This window comes from Euprymna scolopes, chromosome 18 (assembly GCF_053919585.1).
Source record: "Euprymna scolopes isolate OS-2025 chromosome 18, ASM5391958v1, whole genome shotgun sequence".
Classification (NCBI taxonomy): Eukaryota; Metazoa; Mollusca; class Cephalopoda; order Sepiida; family Sepiolidae; genus Euprymna; species Euprymna scolopes.
In genome coordinates, this window is record NC_136499.1 from 16,399,235 (window position 1) to 16,418,000 (window position 18,766).

Sequence of the window (18,766 nt, forward strand, 5' to 3'; positions counted from 1 at the left end):
ACGCTCGACAGGCACCGGTTAATATTGATCGGTTAAATTCTTCTGGATATAGGAATTTAGTGAAGTTTCTCTAGTACTGACGCATAGTTTCTCTGCTATTACAAAGGTTGTTTTCTTAGAGTCTTACACTGTCAATATCTCCAACAAAGAGCTGTAACTTATCGGTCGTAAATGCATTAAGTTCATTAAATCATAACAATAAAATTCGTAATCCTATTTGATCTGTTTAAGCGAAATAAAAATAGGAGTCATACAGATTGACACTAGCCAAGCAGTGCTCTATTATTTTCTTAAAACCATAAACGTATATATTGGTTATCTTTTATTTTTCAAATGCATCCATAGAAATAATTATTGTGACGCTAATAATTCTTGGAAGACATAAATCAATAATTACCCCTACTTTTGCTCAGAGTATTATAAACTTGTGGGTGCTTCTACACTATAAAGACGAAATTGCAGAAATCGTAATACTGCAGTTCACATGAAAACAATGGTATCTACGTATTCCTTGTATTTTAAGATGATTATATCCAAAAAATACGAAAATCGATAAGGTAGAAATTATTTATTACAAAAATTAAAAGATAGAATTTGATGAAAACGATCGTAAGACACATAGTTCAAAAGGGAGGTAATTTTCCATTTCAATTTGAACAAGATGGCCGCAATTTTTCACCTGATAATACGATGAAAGTTTTTTTAATAATTCAGTAATATTCAGGTAATTTCGATTGTATAATTTGGAAGCTACCATTATAATTTATTAGATTTGACAAAAGAACTCAGTAGAAACCATTGTTTTTATCTGAAAACTCCATTTATCGAATTAAAAATTTCGTCCTAATAGTAGAGAAGCGTGAACTTGTGTTTAATTAATAGTACATTACACCTTTTAAATGGTTATTTGTTTTGGCATTAAATAACTCGCAAAGATTGTATATAACGTTAAAGAAAGCGCATTTACTTCTGAATGTTGATTTAATTTTCATTTTCTTTCAGCTTTTTTATTTTATTTTTCCTCTCGTTTCTCTCGATCCTTTTTATCTTTTTTGTAAAGCCGAGGCGTCTATTCATTGGTCAATCATCGTCGGTTCACGTTTTCACATCTTTTGATTCCATCTTAGCAACGATGCGCCATTATGCCTTCCCATAATGTATTACGCTAATTGTATATTTATTGTCCTCCATTATGACGTCCAACACAATTGTTGGCCTTTTCGTTGGTCCATTTTAATTTAGATTTCTCATAAAATATGTCCTGCTGCTCATTGACAGTCAATCATATATATATATGTGTGTGTGTGTGTGTGTGTGTGTGTGTGTGTGTGTGTGTGTTGTGACCCGGAAAGGTCACTAAGGAAGATTCGGACACGGATATGATTGAGAAAGGGTATTTGTGTTTACAACAAGACCGAATACATAGAGTGAAGATAGTTGTAGTATTTAATGTTAAGACAGTTCATATAATGTGTATGGGTGAGTCCCCACACCATTATTATTATTATTATTATTATTATTACACACATTTTGTGTCTGGCTGTTATTGCCGATTTTATACTGATAAGCGGATCCTATGAAATGAACATAGGCTATCAACATCTGCACGGCATAATCACGTTGACATAACGGTTCTCGCTTGGTCACCGACATTAAGCAATTTTGGAACTGGTCAGCACTAAATGATTATCTGGGACTTCCAGGTGCTGTATATGCTTTCCGCTTATCTTTGCATTGTTTCCAGTTGTGCTGGACGTCTCCTTGCCACTGAACTCAAACAGTGCCGATTCAGGAGAGGTGTGATTTTGGATTACACAACCCTTTCCTCATAATTACAGCGCAGTTTCCTCTACAGGAGGTACCCTTTGTCTTTCGAGAATGAACAGAGGCGCCGCATCAACATCTATCCTCTGTCTCCCAGCACTTTCCATAAGATTCTGACAGTTCCCAAGGCAGTCTTTCAAGTACTCCAACATTTCAATTTTCTCAATCCACTTGGCGTTTTTTGTTTAACAGGCCAAAGCTCCCATCACTATAGGTACAACTTCTATCTTCTTCAACTTCCACAATCTTTTAATCTCCCTTTTCAAGCTTTGGTATTTTCGACATTCTCCTTTTCTTTTTCATCCACATTTACATCAGCTGGAATTGCTATAGCAATGATTATTGCCTTTTTTTTTCAACAAAACTAAATCTGGACTCCTTGCTTCAATCTCATTGGATATCCATAGCTCACAATAATTTGACAGTATCACTCTCCACAGCCCCTTCTGAAATATGCTCGTAATGTTTTCATTAGATTCCAACCCTCTTTACTTGCATGTATCTCAATGGACCTTTCTCGCAATAGTGTCATGCCGCCTCTTGTATTCCTTTTGAGCTAACTTTTCAAAAATATTGACACCCTTTTTGTCTACACAGTCGACACCGGAACCTTTCATCCGTTTTATCAATGTTATAATTCACATAATTTGTCCCTATTAATCATTATTATTATTATTATTATTATTATTATTATTATTATTATTATTATTATTATTATTATTATTGTGCTTAGTAACTTCACAGTGTTGTGATGCTTTATATCGGGTAATTTTTCACTCAGAAAAAGGTTTCACATCAAAGCTAGTTAGTAAATCAAATAGCCAATTAGATGGAAAGCACCTGGTGTATGGTGTTTTCTGTGCCAAACAGAATTGACTTCTGAGGTACACTGGTGTTGTACTTGATTTCCAAGGAGTTTAACAATTTCTTAAGATAATCTGAAATTTACCCAATATATACCATTCACTGGACAAAGCGGGGGAGAGCAGAGCGGTAGCTCTAGATATATCTAAGGCTTTTGACAGGGTATGGCATGAGGGTCTCTTCAGGAAAATTAGATCATACGGTATCACTGGTAGAATACTTAACATAATTAAATCCTTCTTAGATAAGAGAAAACCCCTGGTTGTCATCGACGATCGTACATCTAAACAATATGATATAAATGTGGGAGTGCCCCATGGGTCTATCCTTGGACCTCTACTGTTCCTGATATTCATAAATGACCTCCCCGACAAAATTTCGTCTGAGATGGGTATATATACTGATGACACCACACTCTATAACAGGAACGACAGGAAAACAAATGAACACATATATAAAGAAATGGCAAAAACACTAGAGGATGACCTCCAATCTGTAGTGGAATGGGGACAAAAATGGATGGTCACGTTCAATGCCGCCAAGACTAAACTAGTTTCATTCAATAATTACAAGAAACCTCCTCTACCACCAATAGCAATGGCCAACAACTCTTTATCTGAGCGTACATTTTTCAAGCTCCTTGGCCTAACGTTCACAGGAAACGTGAGTTGGAACAATTACATCGAGGGCATTGCCAGGGCCGCTGCGAGAAAAGTGGGCTCTCTCTACCGTGCTAGAAAACTACTAACACCCGAAAGTATCCTGTACCTCTATAAGGCCATCATTCGCCCGTGTATGGAGTATTGCTGTCATATTTGAGCTGGTGCATCGGCTACTAGTCTCTCGCTCCTTTACAAGGTTCAAACGAGAGTCGCAAATCTGATAGGCCCTGAACTGGCATCTAAGCTTCAGCCTCTTTCCCATCGATGAAACGTTGCATCCCTCTGCCTGTTCTACAAGTATTTTAATGGTGAATGCTTTAATGAACTGCAAGCATCTGTGCCCCCACGACGTGAACACCCTCGACAGACCCGACAGGCTGCAAAATCCCACCCCCGCACTGTAGAGATCCCTAGATGTAAAATATCTTTCTACTCCAGTAGTTTCTTCCCCAGAACCGCTAGACTTTGGAATTCCCTGCTGGGTCCCTGCTTCCCCAACTGTACTGACGTGCAGAAGTTCAAATGCAACGTGAACAGACATCCTGCTGCCCAAATCCCTACATAGTGCGCCAGTAGTTGTTGCCCCTGATAGTAGCCCCCTACACCAAAGTGTCAATGTGCCTTGTTTGGGGTGAAAATGTAATAATAAAAAAGTGCATCTATGATGATGTCGTCTTGTTCCACAGCCTAGCAATCTCCACACTCAGTTTCTGATAATTCTGCAGTGTCTCATTCTTCTTACCTGCTAAGTTGCTGTCGCTAGGGCAAGCCACAACAATGATATGGCATTCATTCGTCTTTTTATTCGCAACTACAATATCTGAATTCATGTGACTTATCTCTCGGTTACACTGAATTATCATTAAATTCCAGAGAATCTTAACTTCCTCATTTTCCACTGCCGCTTCCGTGTGGTGTTGGAACCATTCATCGCTCATTTTAACACCAAACTTCTGCCATAAAGCTAAATGATCTACCTACTTTAATTAGTTTTTACGATATTATCTTATTCATTTATTCTTATTTTACATCTAAATGTTATTAAGCCTGTTTTTCTATATTTGCATTTTAAATAATCCTGGCTCTGTTCCTCTTCTGATGAGATGCATTCAGCTTTGAAATGCCATAGCCTAAAGAGATTCTTCCTTAATTTTCCTTTTACTTTTCCTGATTATTCTGATGATATAAAGTTATATATAACTTTATATTCCTCATCTTTCATTTAATATTATGGTTTGCTCCTCTTAATAGTGTTGAGCTTTTCTTATTTTAGTAAGTTTTGCTTTGTTAAAGATTTACTCTTTGATAAAATAATTATATATATATATATATCCACATACATACATATGTATATATATGTGTGTGTGTGTGTGTGTGTGTGTGTGTGTGTGTGTGTGTAAATAGAGAGGGAAAAGGAGGGCGAAAGAGGAGAGATGCGAAAGATTTCTTTATTATCTTCCACTTTCAGTCTATGTCGTCCATTTTATAATTCAATCTAGAAGTTCCGTTTTATAACAAGTCCAATTGCCTTTAAGCTTTTACGTCTTCTGGTGGTTGTCTTTTATTTGATTCAGGTCTGTATTCTATATGCATCGCCACCTCGATTATAATCAGCCTCCGTTGCTCGATCTCTTATCTGCCATTCGGAAAATGGCCGTCGGTTATTGGGACCAGCTCTCACTCACTGAAAAAAAGGAGATTAATGATTTTGACGCACAAAAAGAGTTTCCCACGTTACCTTACACTCGTATAATCATATCTGGTGGACCTCCGGCGTGAAACGAATAAAAACATGGAATCATTGAGTAAATAATCGTTATTTTCATAAAAGTTAAATACATAAATTTGTATATATATATATATATATATATATATATATATATATATATATATATATATATATATGTGTGTGTGTGTGTGCGTGTGTGTGTGTATGTATATATATAAATATATATATAAATATATATATATGTATGTATATGTATATATATAAATATATATATATGTATGTATATGTATATATATATAAATATATATATATATCAATATATATATATAAATATATATATATATATATAAATATATATATATATACTGGGTGCTGCAGTAAAATCTGACACCTGTCAAAAGCGAAATAGGCTATAAAAACAAAAGTTGCATGTGCAGACTCTCGACAGTCTATATAGCAACAGTTAGCATTACATACTGCATTAATTTTAACGGAGACGATCATGTAAACGCAGGCGCAAAATGAATCACATGCTTTGGTGACTAGGTCGTTATCTGAAACGACGAAAACGTTTCCGATGCCGGTCTTCAGAGAGTCAAACGTCTTGTGGATATGTTTTTGGGTGTTGACACTGATTATACCCCAGATGTAGTCAAAGATGATGAAATCGGGTGAGGAGGGAAACCACTAGTCCGAGTACCAGTGATAAGGAAAATTGTCGAGCAGCAAAGCCTTGGTCATTTTTAAGTTGTGTTCAAGAGCGAAGTCATGCTAGAAGACGCAAAGCTTTACTATATATATATATATATATATATATATATATATATATATATATATATATATATATGTATGTATGTATGTATGTGTGTGTATGTGTGTATATAAATATCCTCTATGTATAGAGTCGAATGCTTTGTAGAAATCTACAAAGATCATGACTGCCTCAATGTTTTTTGCTTTGACTCCTTCAATCAGTCTCCTAACAGTAAGTATTTGACTAGTAGTAGAGCGATTCTTTCTAAATCCATTTTGGTTCTTCCTGTGCACTTCTTCGATCTTTGGTTGCATACGGTTGAGAAGCATGGCATTGTAGATTTTTACTGCAATTGAAGTGAGTGTTATTCCTCTGTAGTTGCTTGGTATGCTTAGGTCACCCTTCTTGGAGAAGGAAAGTATGCATCCTTCCCTCCATATATGAATAATGTTTTGATTATATACAGAATTGCATGAATTAAGAAGTATGTCATTGAAACCACCTGTCTTCCATACTTCAGGAGGTATGTTATGTAAACCTGCAGCTTTATGATTCTTGGTCTTCTTTAGTACATTTAGAAGTTCCTCCATTGTAAAATTACCCTTCTCAATATCGAGTTCCTGTACAACAATCGGCTGAATTGGTTGGTCTGTTACTTCTGGTTTGTTTCCGAGTAGCTTTTCAAAATGTGCTTTCCATTTCGAACATGCATTTTCCGGAGTGTTTGCCTTTAACTTAGCTTTGGCAGGTCGTTTGCGCCCAGATATCTCATTTACTACTTGCCAAGCCAGATAGGATTGTTTGTTATCTGCTGCATTCTGGATTCGATCTATTTGTTCTTGAATGGCCAGAATATTAAAAGCATATGACATTCCAAATGAAGTCATTAATGCTATCATGATGCTATATGAGCACACTCGAGCAATGGCCAGGTCCCCAGATGGGAACACTGAATTTTTCGACATCCGCACTGGAGTTCTATAAGGAGATACTGTTGCCCCTTTTCTTTTCATTGTCTGTCTTGACTTTGTACTTCGCACCTCTGTTGATATACACAACACGCTAGGCTTCACCCTAAATGAATTCAGAAACAGACGTCATCAATCAGCACACATAACTGATGCAGATTACGCAGACGATATTGCTTTGTTTACGAACAACACTGCTGATGCGCAAACACTGTTACGTAAGCTAGAAAAGTCTGCAAATGACATTGGTCTCCACATAAATGCGGATAAGACAAAGTTTATGACTTTCAATGTGAAGGGAGAGATCAGGAATTTGGTTGGATCAACACTGAAAGAAGTCGCTGAGTTTACGTATCTGGGCAACAACATAGTTTCCACAGAGAGATATCGGAATTCGCATCTCAAAAGCATGAACCGCATTGGGTGGGCTACATTCAGTATGGATTTCAAGACTACCTAACAAACTGAAAGGGCAGTTCTTCAGGGCAGCAGTAGAGTCTGTCCTTGTTTACGGTGCTACAACCTAGACACCCACTAAAAGATTTGAAAGAAAACTAGACGGCACATACACCCGTATGCTAAGAATGGTGTTGAATATATCTTGGCAAAATCATCCCATGAAGCAGCAACTTTATGGCAATCTACCTGCCATATCTAATACCATCAGAGAAAGATGCCTACGATTTGCCGGTCATTGTCTGAGGAGCAAGCATGAATTGGTGAGTGATGTATTGCTATGGACTCCACGACACGGACGCGCAAGCAGAGGACGACCTAGATCCACGTACATCCAACAAATAGCACACGACGCCAACTGTGAACCTGAAGATCTGAGGCAACTGATGGAAGACAGGAAACTCTGGAGAGGAAGAGTCGCATTGGTCCGGGCAAGGAGCCCGTCATGATGATGATGATGATGATGATGATGATGATGATATAAACCCAGACTACATAAAATCTTTAATAAGAACACTGTGCCAGTAAGTTACTCGACAACACCATCGTTTAAATCCATCATCTCTAAAGAACCAAAAAAGGTAGTAAATTCAGGCTGCTCTTGCAAATACAAAACTGAATGCTCACTAGAAGACAATTGTGATTGAATCCCTTGTATACGAAGCTACCATAACTGACCAATCTACGAACATATCTGAAACACACATTGGAATGACACAAGGTTCGTTTAAATAAAGATTTTATTCACATATGAGCTCCTTAAAAGTGAAAACAAGCATTAAAACAGCCTTAGCAACCCGCAACCATTAAATGGAGGAAAATTTAACACAACCTAACGTACTCCCCAGAATTGAAACAATGCTCGCTTTGCAATGCTGGATAGAATATCATATTCTATGGTTGATTAATGATCAGTGTTAATGTGCGGAGCGAATGCATGAAAAGTTGTATATACAGGAGAGAACTACATATAAACTGGAACGAGAAAAAAAGTAAAACCTGAATTCAAAAATGTTTTTATCTTTTACTAGCATTTCAGTTCGCCGTTGCCCGGGTGTTTGAAAGTATAGGTTGAGTAAAACCAAAAAGCGGTCAATTTTTTTTTAATTTGACCCCTATTATGACCTTTTAACATTTATTGTTTTGGGCTCAAATTAAGTTATTAAGTTAGATCTATGTCCAAGGAACATATATCTAAAATTTCAATTGTTTATACCCCAAATTAGCGGAGGAGTTTGGTAGAGTTCTCAAAGGTCAAATCGTTGAACTTTGACCCCTTAACAGCCGAATTTCTGGCCGGGGACGGATCACAAAGATTTTCGCAAATCTCAGTACCCTGCATATCAAATTTTTGGCGTAGGGAAATGCACGCACACACACACACACACACACACACACACACGTTCACTTTTATAATAGCTTATACTAGCATTTCAGCCCGGCTTTGCCCGGGTGTTTTGAGGTGTATGTTGTGCAAAAAAAAGCGGTCAATTTTTTTTAAATTTGACCCCTATTATGACCCTTAACGTTTATTGTTTTGGGCTCAAATAAAGTTATTAAGTTAGATCCATGTCCAAAGAATCTATATTTAATATTCCAAGTGTTTAGACCCAAAATTGGCGGAGGAGTTTGGTTGAGTTCTCAAAATCAAATCGTTGAACTTTGACCCCTTATATGCCAACTTTCTGGCCGGAAGCAGATTACAAATATTTTCCCAAATCTCAGTACCCTGTATATCAAATTTCGAGTCTGTAGACTTTAAATTGACAGAGTTATTGCATAGGGAAATGTACACACATATACAGACACACACACAGACACATTCACTTTTATAGATATACTAGCATTTCAGCCCAGCGTTGCCCGGGTGTTTGGAGGTGTATGTTGAGCAAAAAAAAAGTGGTAGTAGGAAGGCAGGCTCGAACCCGAACCGTGAAGGAGGAAGAGAACGGAAAAATCATGACGTCTTTGCTGTTACGACCACCGTCAAACCATGAGTGAGTGATGTTTAAATTGAGGCTAGACAATCGAAAAGATAAGATGACTTTCGAAAATATCGGTGAAAAAAAAGCAACCCCTCCCTGTAGAAAAGTGGCCAGTTGGGGATGAAGAAATTAATGTTTGTAGCTAATTTATCGACTGAAATGTCGAACTTAAAAACGATACTGATCTTGTAAAAATCTGTCGCCTCTGTCGAAAGTTTTAGGCATATATACATACATACATACATACATACATAATACATACATACATACATACATACATACATACATACATTTTTATATTAGTAACTAAAAATTTTCGACCCAAGCCGATTAAAAAGCTATCTCTGAATACCCTTTTATGTAAAATTTCAAATATTTAGACCAGAAATTGTCTGAGTAATTTGGTAGAGACCGTAGAGGTAATTTTTTAAAACCTTTGACCCCTATTATGACTTCTTCACATTTATTGTTTTTGGTTCAAATAAAGTTATTAAGTTAGATTCATGTCCAAGGAACCTATATCTAAAATTTCAAGTGTTTAGACTCAAAATTGGCGGAGGAGTTTGGTAGAGTTCTGAAAGGTCAAATCGTTGAACTTTGACCCCTAAACAGCCAAATTTCTGTCCGAAAACGAATTCCAAATATTTTACCAAATCTCAGTACCCTGTATATTAAATTTCTAGTCTGTAGGCTTAAAATTGACAGAGTTACTGCATAGGGAAATGTACACACACACATACGCACACACAGACACGTTGCCCGAGTGTTTGGAGGTGTATGTTGAGCAAAAAAAAAAAAAAAACGATCAACTTTTTTTAACTTTGACCCCTATTATACCACCTTAACATTTATTGTTTTTGGCTCAAATAAGGTTATTAAGTATGAGCCATGTCCAAGGAATCAATATCTAAAATTTCAAGTGTTTAGACTACAAAATTGTCGGAGGAGTTTTGTAGAGTTCTCAAGGGTCAATTCGTTGAACTTTGACCTCTTAACAGCACAATCTCTGCCCGAAAACGAATTACAAATATTTTCCCAAAATCTCAGTACCCTGTATATCAAATTTCGAGTCTGTAGACTTAAAATTGACAGAGTTATTGCGTAGGGAAATGTACACAGACAAACACACACACACACACTTTCACTTTTATATATATACCTGCATTTGAGTCCGGCGTTGCCAGGTGTTTTGCGGTGTATGTTGAGCAAACAAAAGCGGTGATTTTTTTTTAATTTGACCACTATTATTACCCCTTAACACTTATTGTTTTGGGCTCAAATAAAGTTATTAAGTTAGATCCATGTCCAAGGAACCTATATCTAAAATTTCAAGTGTTAAGGCTCAAAATTGTCGGTGTTTGGTAGAGTTCCCAAAGGTCAAATCGTTGAACTTTGACAGCCAAGTTTCTGCTCGAAAACCGATCACAAAGATTTTCCCAAATCTCAGTACCCTGCATATCGAATTTCGAGTCTGTAGACTTTAAATTGACAGAGTTATTGCGTAGAGAAATGTACACACACACACAGACACACGCAGACGTGTTCACTGTTATAGATATACTAGCATGGGTGCCCTGCGTTGCCCGGATGTTTGGAAGTGTATGTTGAGTGAAAAAAAAAAGGTCAATTTTTTAAAACTTTGACACCTATTATGACCCCTTAAAATTTATTGTTTTGAGCTCAAATAAAGTTATTAAGTTAGATCCATGTTCAAGGAACCTATATCTAAAATTTCAAGTGTTTGGACCCCAAATTGTCGGAGGAGTTTGGTAGAGTTCTGAAAAATCAAATCGTTGAACTTTGACCCCCTTAACAGCCAAATGTATGGCCGAAAACCGATCGCATAGATCTCCCCAAATCTTAGTACCCTGTATATCAAATTTCGAGTCTTTAGACTAAAAATTGACAGAGTTATTGCGTAGGGAAATGTACACAGATACACCGACGGACAGACAGACAGACACGCAGACACGTTCACTTTTATAAATAGATAGATAGATAGATAGATAGATAGATAGATAGATAGATAGATAGATAGATAGATTTTAAATTTTAAATTTTAACATAATTTATTATATAGAATAGCTATAAAATAGAGGAATATAATTATAAGGTTTCAGCATAGTGTACCATTTTATTAAGTTAGATAAGCATTTTCCCTCAAAAACAAAGAGTACATTTAAATTTTAATATGAATTTTAAATACAAATTTTTCATTTTCATTTTTAAATTTATTTTAAAATGTTAAGTTTTAATTCAATCCTAATTTTAATTTTAATTTTGCAATTACTATTAATATTAATTTGAATTTAAATATTGATATTAACTGATTAAAATTTAATAAATTTGGCCAATTTGATGGATTCGTTTTTAGAGTAAAATTTCCAGGAATATGATTAAAATGTGTTTAAGATAGGTTTCTTCAGACTATTTAAAAGAAACTTTTACTTGATTCATATTAAATAAGGCGGTTGAAGGAAAATATAAACTTGTGTTATATATTATATAAAGAAAAAGTATGAAGTTTAATAAAAAATAAAATTAATTATTGTCCATTCGAATTAGGCTTCAGACTTTTACAAAGTTATCTCCCTTAGACTAGTTTAGAAATTGAGAGGATAAAAACAATTCCGTTTCAGACCTAAAAAAAATTAAAATTAATAAATTTAATAAATCATATTTTTATTAGTAGGACCCGTTAACTGGCGTTGCCTGGTAGAAACACGCCCCTCCTCGTAAAAAATGAAACTACGGTTGTTGTTGCTGTTGTTGTTGTTGTTGTTGTTGTTGTTGTTGTTGTTGTTAGTGCTGGTGTTGGTGGTGGCCAATGCCCAACGTCCTAATGTTAACAACGGGTTTCGGAAGACACTCAACTTTATGAGGGGTGGTTATTTCCAAGTATTTGCCCCAAGTTCAACCTTGATATATGTTGTCAGCATACCCACTCGCAAGGACTATTAAAAAATGTGAGTGGGTGGCATAACATCAGACAACACGGAACAGTCCCTTTCAAAGTTCAATATTACAACTAGTCGTTTTTCGACTTAGCGTTACAACCGTACGTTTTTCAATTAACTGAATCCTATTTACGAACACGGATCACGCTTTTCACAATAACGCTAGCAGACACGTTATCAGAAATTATAGATACATTATCGTTTGCACAAGTTTTCTCTAATTGTTCAGGCTATAGTTGATATTTAATCTGCGTGCATTACCTTTGTTAAAGTTAATACATCACAATCCAACAAGGAATATAATTCTCCATTCATTACGGCGAGTAAACATTGCTTATAATTAGCCATCAGCTATTTGTGTTTCTTGCTTCTTCTTTTTCAGTAACATCTTTGTCTTCTTCCCTTTTTATACTTCTTGTTCGGCGTCTCCTTTTTCCTCTTCTTTTTCACCGTCTTCTTACTCGTCCTCATCTTATTTTTCCGACTCTTCATCTTCATTACTTTCTTTTCCTTCTTTTTACTGACTCTTCTTCTTATTCACCGTCTTCTTCGTCTTCAACTTTGAATTTTTATTTTTCTTCTTCTTTGCCTTATTTTTCTTCTTTTTCTTCGTCTTCTCCTTTTTTTTTGCAGTGTTATTCATCTTCTTTTTCAGCGTCTTTTTTTTACATTTCCTTTCGCATCTTTTTATACGTCTACTCCGTCTTCTTCTCCTTCTTTGCATTTTTATTTATATATATATATATATATCCATATATATGTGTGTGTGTGTGTGTGTGTGTGTGTGTGTGTGTGTGTGTGTGTGTGTGTGTGTGTTTTAAATTTAGTGATCGTCAACTTTCCCTTTATCATTTTTTGGTTCGGGATAGTTTAATGTTATATTTTACAGTGGTTAGACTAATGTTCACCTGACCATTGCCAGAAAGAGAGTAGTACATGGCCAATACAATCTTTTATCAAAATTCATTAACATGCCAAACAGTCGATGGCGCTCTTTTCAGTAAGTCTCTTTCAATCAATGGTAAACCACATGAAGAACATCCCAATTAATAATGGTCATTCCATGCTATGTTCATGAACCAGTGTGTCGGTATTAAAAATTGGTGCATGTTACGTACGTACTTACAACTTTATTTCTGAAGACCCGATTATTTTTTCACTGGAATGTTATTTGAGAAAGGGTACAGGTGGTTTTCATCGCAGGTAAATCCCTAAAAGGCTGATCGCTTAAAGCATTTATTTCCTTGTTTTCCTTTTTTGTAGGTGCTTTTCTCATCCCTTACTTTGCAGTGCTGATCCTCTCAGCCCTTCCATTATTCTTCATGGAATTGGTTCTCGGACAATTCCACAGACAAGGACCAATAACGATATGGCGAATGGTGCCTTTATTTAAAGGTAAGAAATAAACATTTAGACCCTTTCCCTCCCTCTCTATCTCATTTTATTCATTTTTATATAAATTTAATCATGTGAATACATTTTTGATTAATTAATTGAAATCATCGTGTAACGCATGATTACAGAGGGAAACGATGAAATTGAAAAGACGACATGATTCCATTTCCTTTTGATGAATCCGGTTTTCTTTATTTTCTTTATTTTATTTTGTATTTTATTTTTTATTTTTTTTGCAGACAATCTTCTAGTTGGCCAGTTGTGTACAAATCCCAAGGGCGATAGGGGGCTTCTATCATGTCTGAAAGTAAATGTTCAATGAGCGAGATCGGAGATGCGCCGCTGTACAACTCATGCTCTCTACCGATGCAAGTTATGAAAACAGAACCATTGCCAGCACCCTCAAAATTCAAATCCGGATAATAGGGACGTGTCCAGGATGATGAAAACAAAGTTTCCAGCCATATTTATGGTCTTTGATGTTGTTTCAAGTAAGGACCACCTCCCATTTTCGATGTCGGATTGAAAGTTAACACTTAGGATGTACTGAAGAGTGTTGTGATACCCTGGTGCAACCAGGTGGCTGCTGTGGCAGCAAGACTCGGCGCTGACCCACAAGTCCAAAGAGACTCAAGCTTAGCTTCGGAAGGAGTGCTACGACTTTGTACCCTTCTCTCACTGCCCCCCTTCCTTCTCCGGCTGAACCCGTAGACTACTTCGTTTGATCATAAATCGAGAACATAACAAACATGACCTCCCACAACACCAAAGCCAGCCTAATCGGCGCCATCCGCCGAGTATTCGCCGAGCTCGCGCCGGCGTTTGTGGAAAAAGCATGCCCCCAGTTTTTTAATAAAAGTTTTAAAATAAAGCTGTAGTGTTGTTTTCTTTAGAGAGACAGTTTTATCGTCCCTCCCTGTATTATGCGAATCATACCATTCTTGGAGGACTGCAAATATGTTGATACTCAGGATTGGGGTACATTTCAATTGCTTGAAGATGCCTTCAATAAAGACTCAACTTAGAAAGCAAACTCTCATCTTTACACTCATTCATTACAGTTTTTTTTTAATTTCTTTAAAAATATTTGGAGTTTTTAACTTCTTCCGATTACTGCGAGTATCTCGATATGGTTTCTGATTTGGTTTACAATATCTTGATACCAATTGTAATGTATTTATCTTGGATGAAATTGTAAATTGCATTATTTTACTCACCTTCATCCCAAACAAAGCATGTAGCCACTGTGACATAGGGAGTTACTACTTGAGACTATGCCAAGGAAAAATTAACAAGATGTTGCTTTATTTTGCATTTAAACTTCTGCATATCAGTACAGTTAAAGAAGCAGGAAAGAAATTCCAAAGTCTAGCTGTTCAAGGGAAGTTACTATTAAAGTAGAAATTTTCTAGCATTTAGGGGCTTCAACCGTAAAGGGGTGTGATTTTGTTGTGAAGCGGGTTTTTCGGGGATATGTACATCGACGGGGGCACAAGTGCAATGAGTTCATCAGAGCACATTCCATTAATATACTTGCAAAAACAGGCACAAACGTGACACATTGCGGCGATGGGACGGGGATTGGGGCTTAGTTGACAAAGATGGGCCTATTAGATTAGAGACAATTTTTAGACTGTATCCAAGAGGGAAAGAGTAGCACAAGCCCAAATATGACAACAATACTTCATACATGGGCGAATGGTGGCCTCATAGAGGTACAGGATACACTTAGGCGTAAGTAGTTTTCTAGCACGATAGAGGGAGCCCACCTTTCATTGCAGCAGCCTTCGTAATGTCCTCAGTATATTTGTTCCAATTTTTATTGCCTGTAAATGTCAAACCGAGGAATTTGAAGGAAAAACTCTTAGTAAGGGAGTTATTTGTACTCAATATGGATAGAGGAAGGTTTATCAAACCTTATCGAAACCATATTTATAAAAAAAACTACAGCCCCTTTTGAACCGGATCTCATTTAACACCGGGACAAATATATTAACAGTATTTAATAACTAACAAGAAACTAAATAAATAAACTATAAAATAGGAAAATCGAAATTAAAAAATAAAATAAATATAATTCGCCCTCAACCCTCCTGCACCCACTTTTATAACCAATTAAAAATATATATATAAGTACACCAAGCCTCAAAGGAGATGAAAAAGAAAAAGATAATAACAACAATCGCTCCTGATGATAATCGAATGCACAGAGAGAAAGCGCTTGAGAAGAATATGGCCGAACAACAACTTTTGGGCTCCATTTTATATTACATGCCAGCTAAAATTAAACAGACCGCTCAGCAAATGAAAAATATCTCCAGAAATATCGGAATATATATATATATATATATATATATATATATATATATATATATATATATATATGTGTGTGTGTGTGTGTGTGTGTGTGTGTGTGTGTGTGATTTTCAGAATGTGAGAGATTGTATATAACAAATTCCACAGCAAAACAACGTCGCAGCTCACAAGAGCCATGGCAGTCAACGAACCGAAAGTTCAAGACTCGAGTTTCGCCCTCATTTGGGCTTAACTGATGAGCCCAAATGAGGGCGAAACTCGAGTCATGGACTTCCGGTTCGTTGACTCTCATGGCTCTTGTGAGCTGCGGCGTTGTTTGGCTGTGGAATTTGTTATATATATATATATATATATATATATATATATATATATATATATATATATATATATATATATATAAACCCAGAAAAAGTGTTTCATTGTAAACAACTGATGATCTCTTTAAGAACATTGGTACTATTGTTTGTTGATGTAAATAAAACTATTTAGCGATACGGGGAATTAATTGACTTACTTACAAAATTATATTCCAACAAAAAACTTTTTTTTTTTAATTTGTTTTCATTTTTTTTAGAGTTTTAAAAGTTTAAAGAAACTTTCAAGGCTATATATATATATATATATATATATATATATATATATATATATATATATATATATATATATATATATATAAGGAACAACCCGTATTTTTTTCTCTCTATTTTGTCGGAATACTATTTCCATTATTTTCATCATATATATATATATATATATATATATATATATATATATATATATATATATATATATATATATATGCATTTTCTTTCTATTTTTGCAGGTGTTGGTTACGCATCGTGTTTCATGTCGTACATTGTGGCATTCTATTACAACATTGTAATCGGCTGGAGTTTTTATTACCTGTTCTCCTCATTCACAACGTCGCTTCCCTGGATGACCTGCGACAACAAATGGAACACAGAAAACTGTTGGCAACTCGACTGGTTCAACGACACATCGCCGCCGACCAACGTCACTTACAATTCAAGCGTCTCTGTTTCTTCAACGACGGAATTCTTTGAGTAAGATCGTTACTCGCCCTAATTGACCCTTCCTAATTGTGATGCCTTACAATATTTCTAAACTAATATCCTAAACAATTATTAACGGTGTGCTTGTCTAAACGAAGCTCAGACGTTGTCCTTTCCATAACACCTATTAATACGGTTTGGCTTGAAACCTAATTCGCTTAAAACACAAATTTCTCGATGTAACATAAAAATGTATTTATGGACCGTGTTCTAAAGACGAAAACGCTACTAGATATGTCGTAGATTTTTCTGTTTCATCGTTTTCTGCTTCTTCCTCCTCTAGTTGTTCTACAACGGTCGTCGACATCGAAACGAATGACAGGCGGCAATCTGCCTGACTAAAAACCAACACTCTCAACATTCAGAAATTCAGTGTTGTTTTTTTTTCTCTCAATCGCAGCCCTTATTCAAATATTTTGAGTCCAGTTGGATACGCGCATGACTTTCGCCTCGTGACGCATTGTCTACACATTTCCCTGGTCTCTGATAACAGTGCGTGCATGATCGCGTTGGTTATCTCAGACGTGTGCTTCGTCGGAAGGGTGGTTTTGAGGTTTCTTTGTTTCGTGTTGACTGTCAGCTAGACTGTGATATATCAAGTATCATCAGAAGTCTCACTATTTGTTCCACCATATGTGATATCCTTTGTCCGGGACGCCGTAAACAATAACGGGTGGTGGGCTGACCGTCTCTGTTACTGTTCCTTATTGGTTTAGTGTGGAGGCTGGTGACTTGGGTACTGGGTGGGAATTCCTTATCCTATTCTCATATCTGTAGATTCCGTTAGCAGGCGCATTCAACGATGATGTATCGTCCTTACGCGCGACATTGTAACTATACATTGGTTCCTGAACAGAGCACCGATTTTTAACTGCAATCAGCGATGGCATTGTTCTATAATGCTGTTGTCTGCTGGCATGTATGCACACCGACATCGCAGGCACACTCCCCACTAGAGAACACAATGCTGTTGCCGGTAAGCAGTTACTAGGGTGGACCACTTTCAAAGAATATTGATTCGAGATGTTGAATGATGTATGAGTCCAGCCATGACAACCGCCGCCAACCGGTAAAACGTGCTAGAACGTAATTAGTAACCTTTAGGATGTGTTTGTCATTTCAGTGGGTTGTATCCATCCCCAGACTTTTTCAATTAACTTTTACCAGTAATCCCCTTTTTTCATAGAAATGGGGATGGATCAATCCTCTGACGTTCTTCACATGCTAACTTCACGTCTGCTTTGGTAATCGTTGGGCAAATCCGGCTGGCGAAATACGCGGTCCTTGGGATGCTTTGGTCTCTACTAATTTTATGTACGTCCATAATCTATTTGTCATTCCATCATTTCTCGTGGCCCAGGTTTGAGGTATAAGCTCAGTCGTGTATTTAATCCTTTCGAGCATCCATTGTGGTACTCAGGTCATGGAGTTTGTTAGGTTCGACGAGATCCAAGCAACGTCCATACTCTTCTACCAGCGACTTTATCGTTTCCAATTATCGCCTGAGTAATATTTCGCTGATAGCCTTTCTGATTAGTGTGTGCACGTTTACCTAGTATGTATGACTTTGCACTTCAATTGTAACGCCAAATGGATGCCCTTCAGTGCCGCATCGAGTTGGGCCCGGTTAATATACTGGACGTCGCAGTCAACACTCAACTTGGAACACAACACTATTAATACATTAACGTCTTGTCCGTTCGCACACCATAGACCATGTGAAAGATCGCGATCATCCATCCATCCATCCATCCAGTGCGGCCGCAACCGAGATAGATCGAAC

General features: G+C 36.5%; 1 protein-coding gene across 3 annotated transcripts in view; it reads left to right on the plus strand.

Annotated features, from left to right (window-relative positions):
* LOC145297504 (sodium-dependent noradrenaline transporter-like) overlaps positions 1-18,766 on the plus strand; it is a 345,266-nt gene that overhangs the window by 272,346 nt on the left and 54,154 nt on the right. For all 3 annotated transcript variants that reach the window (XM_080143402.1, XM_080143401.1, XM_080143403.1), the window contains exons 3-4: positions 13,463-13,594; positions 16,734-16,974. In XM_080143402.1, coding sequence (XP_079999528.1) covers positions 13,463-13,594; positions 16,734-16,974 — 373 coding nt within the window. The remainder of the gene's footprint in view (positions 1-13,462; positions 13,595-16,733; positions 16,975-18,766) is intronic.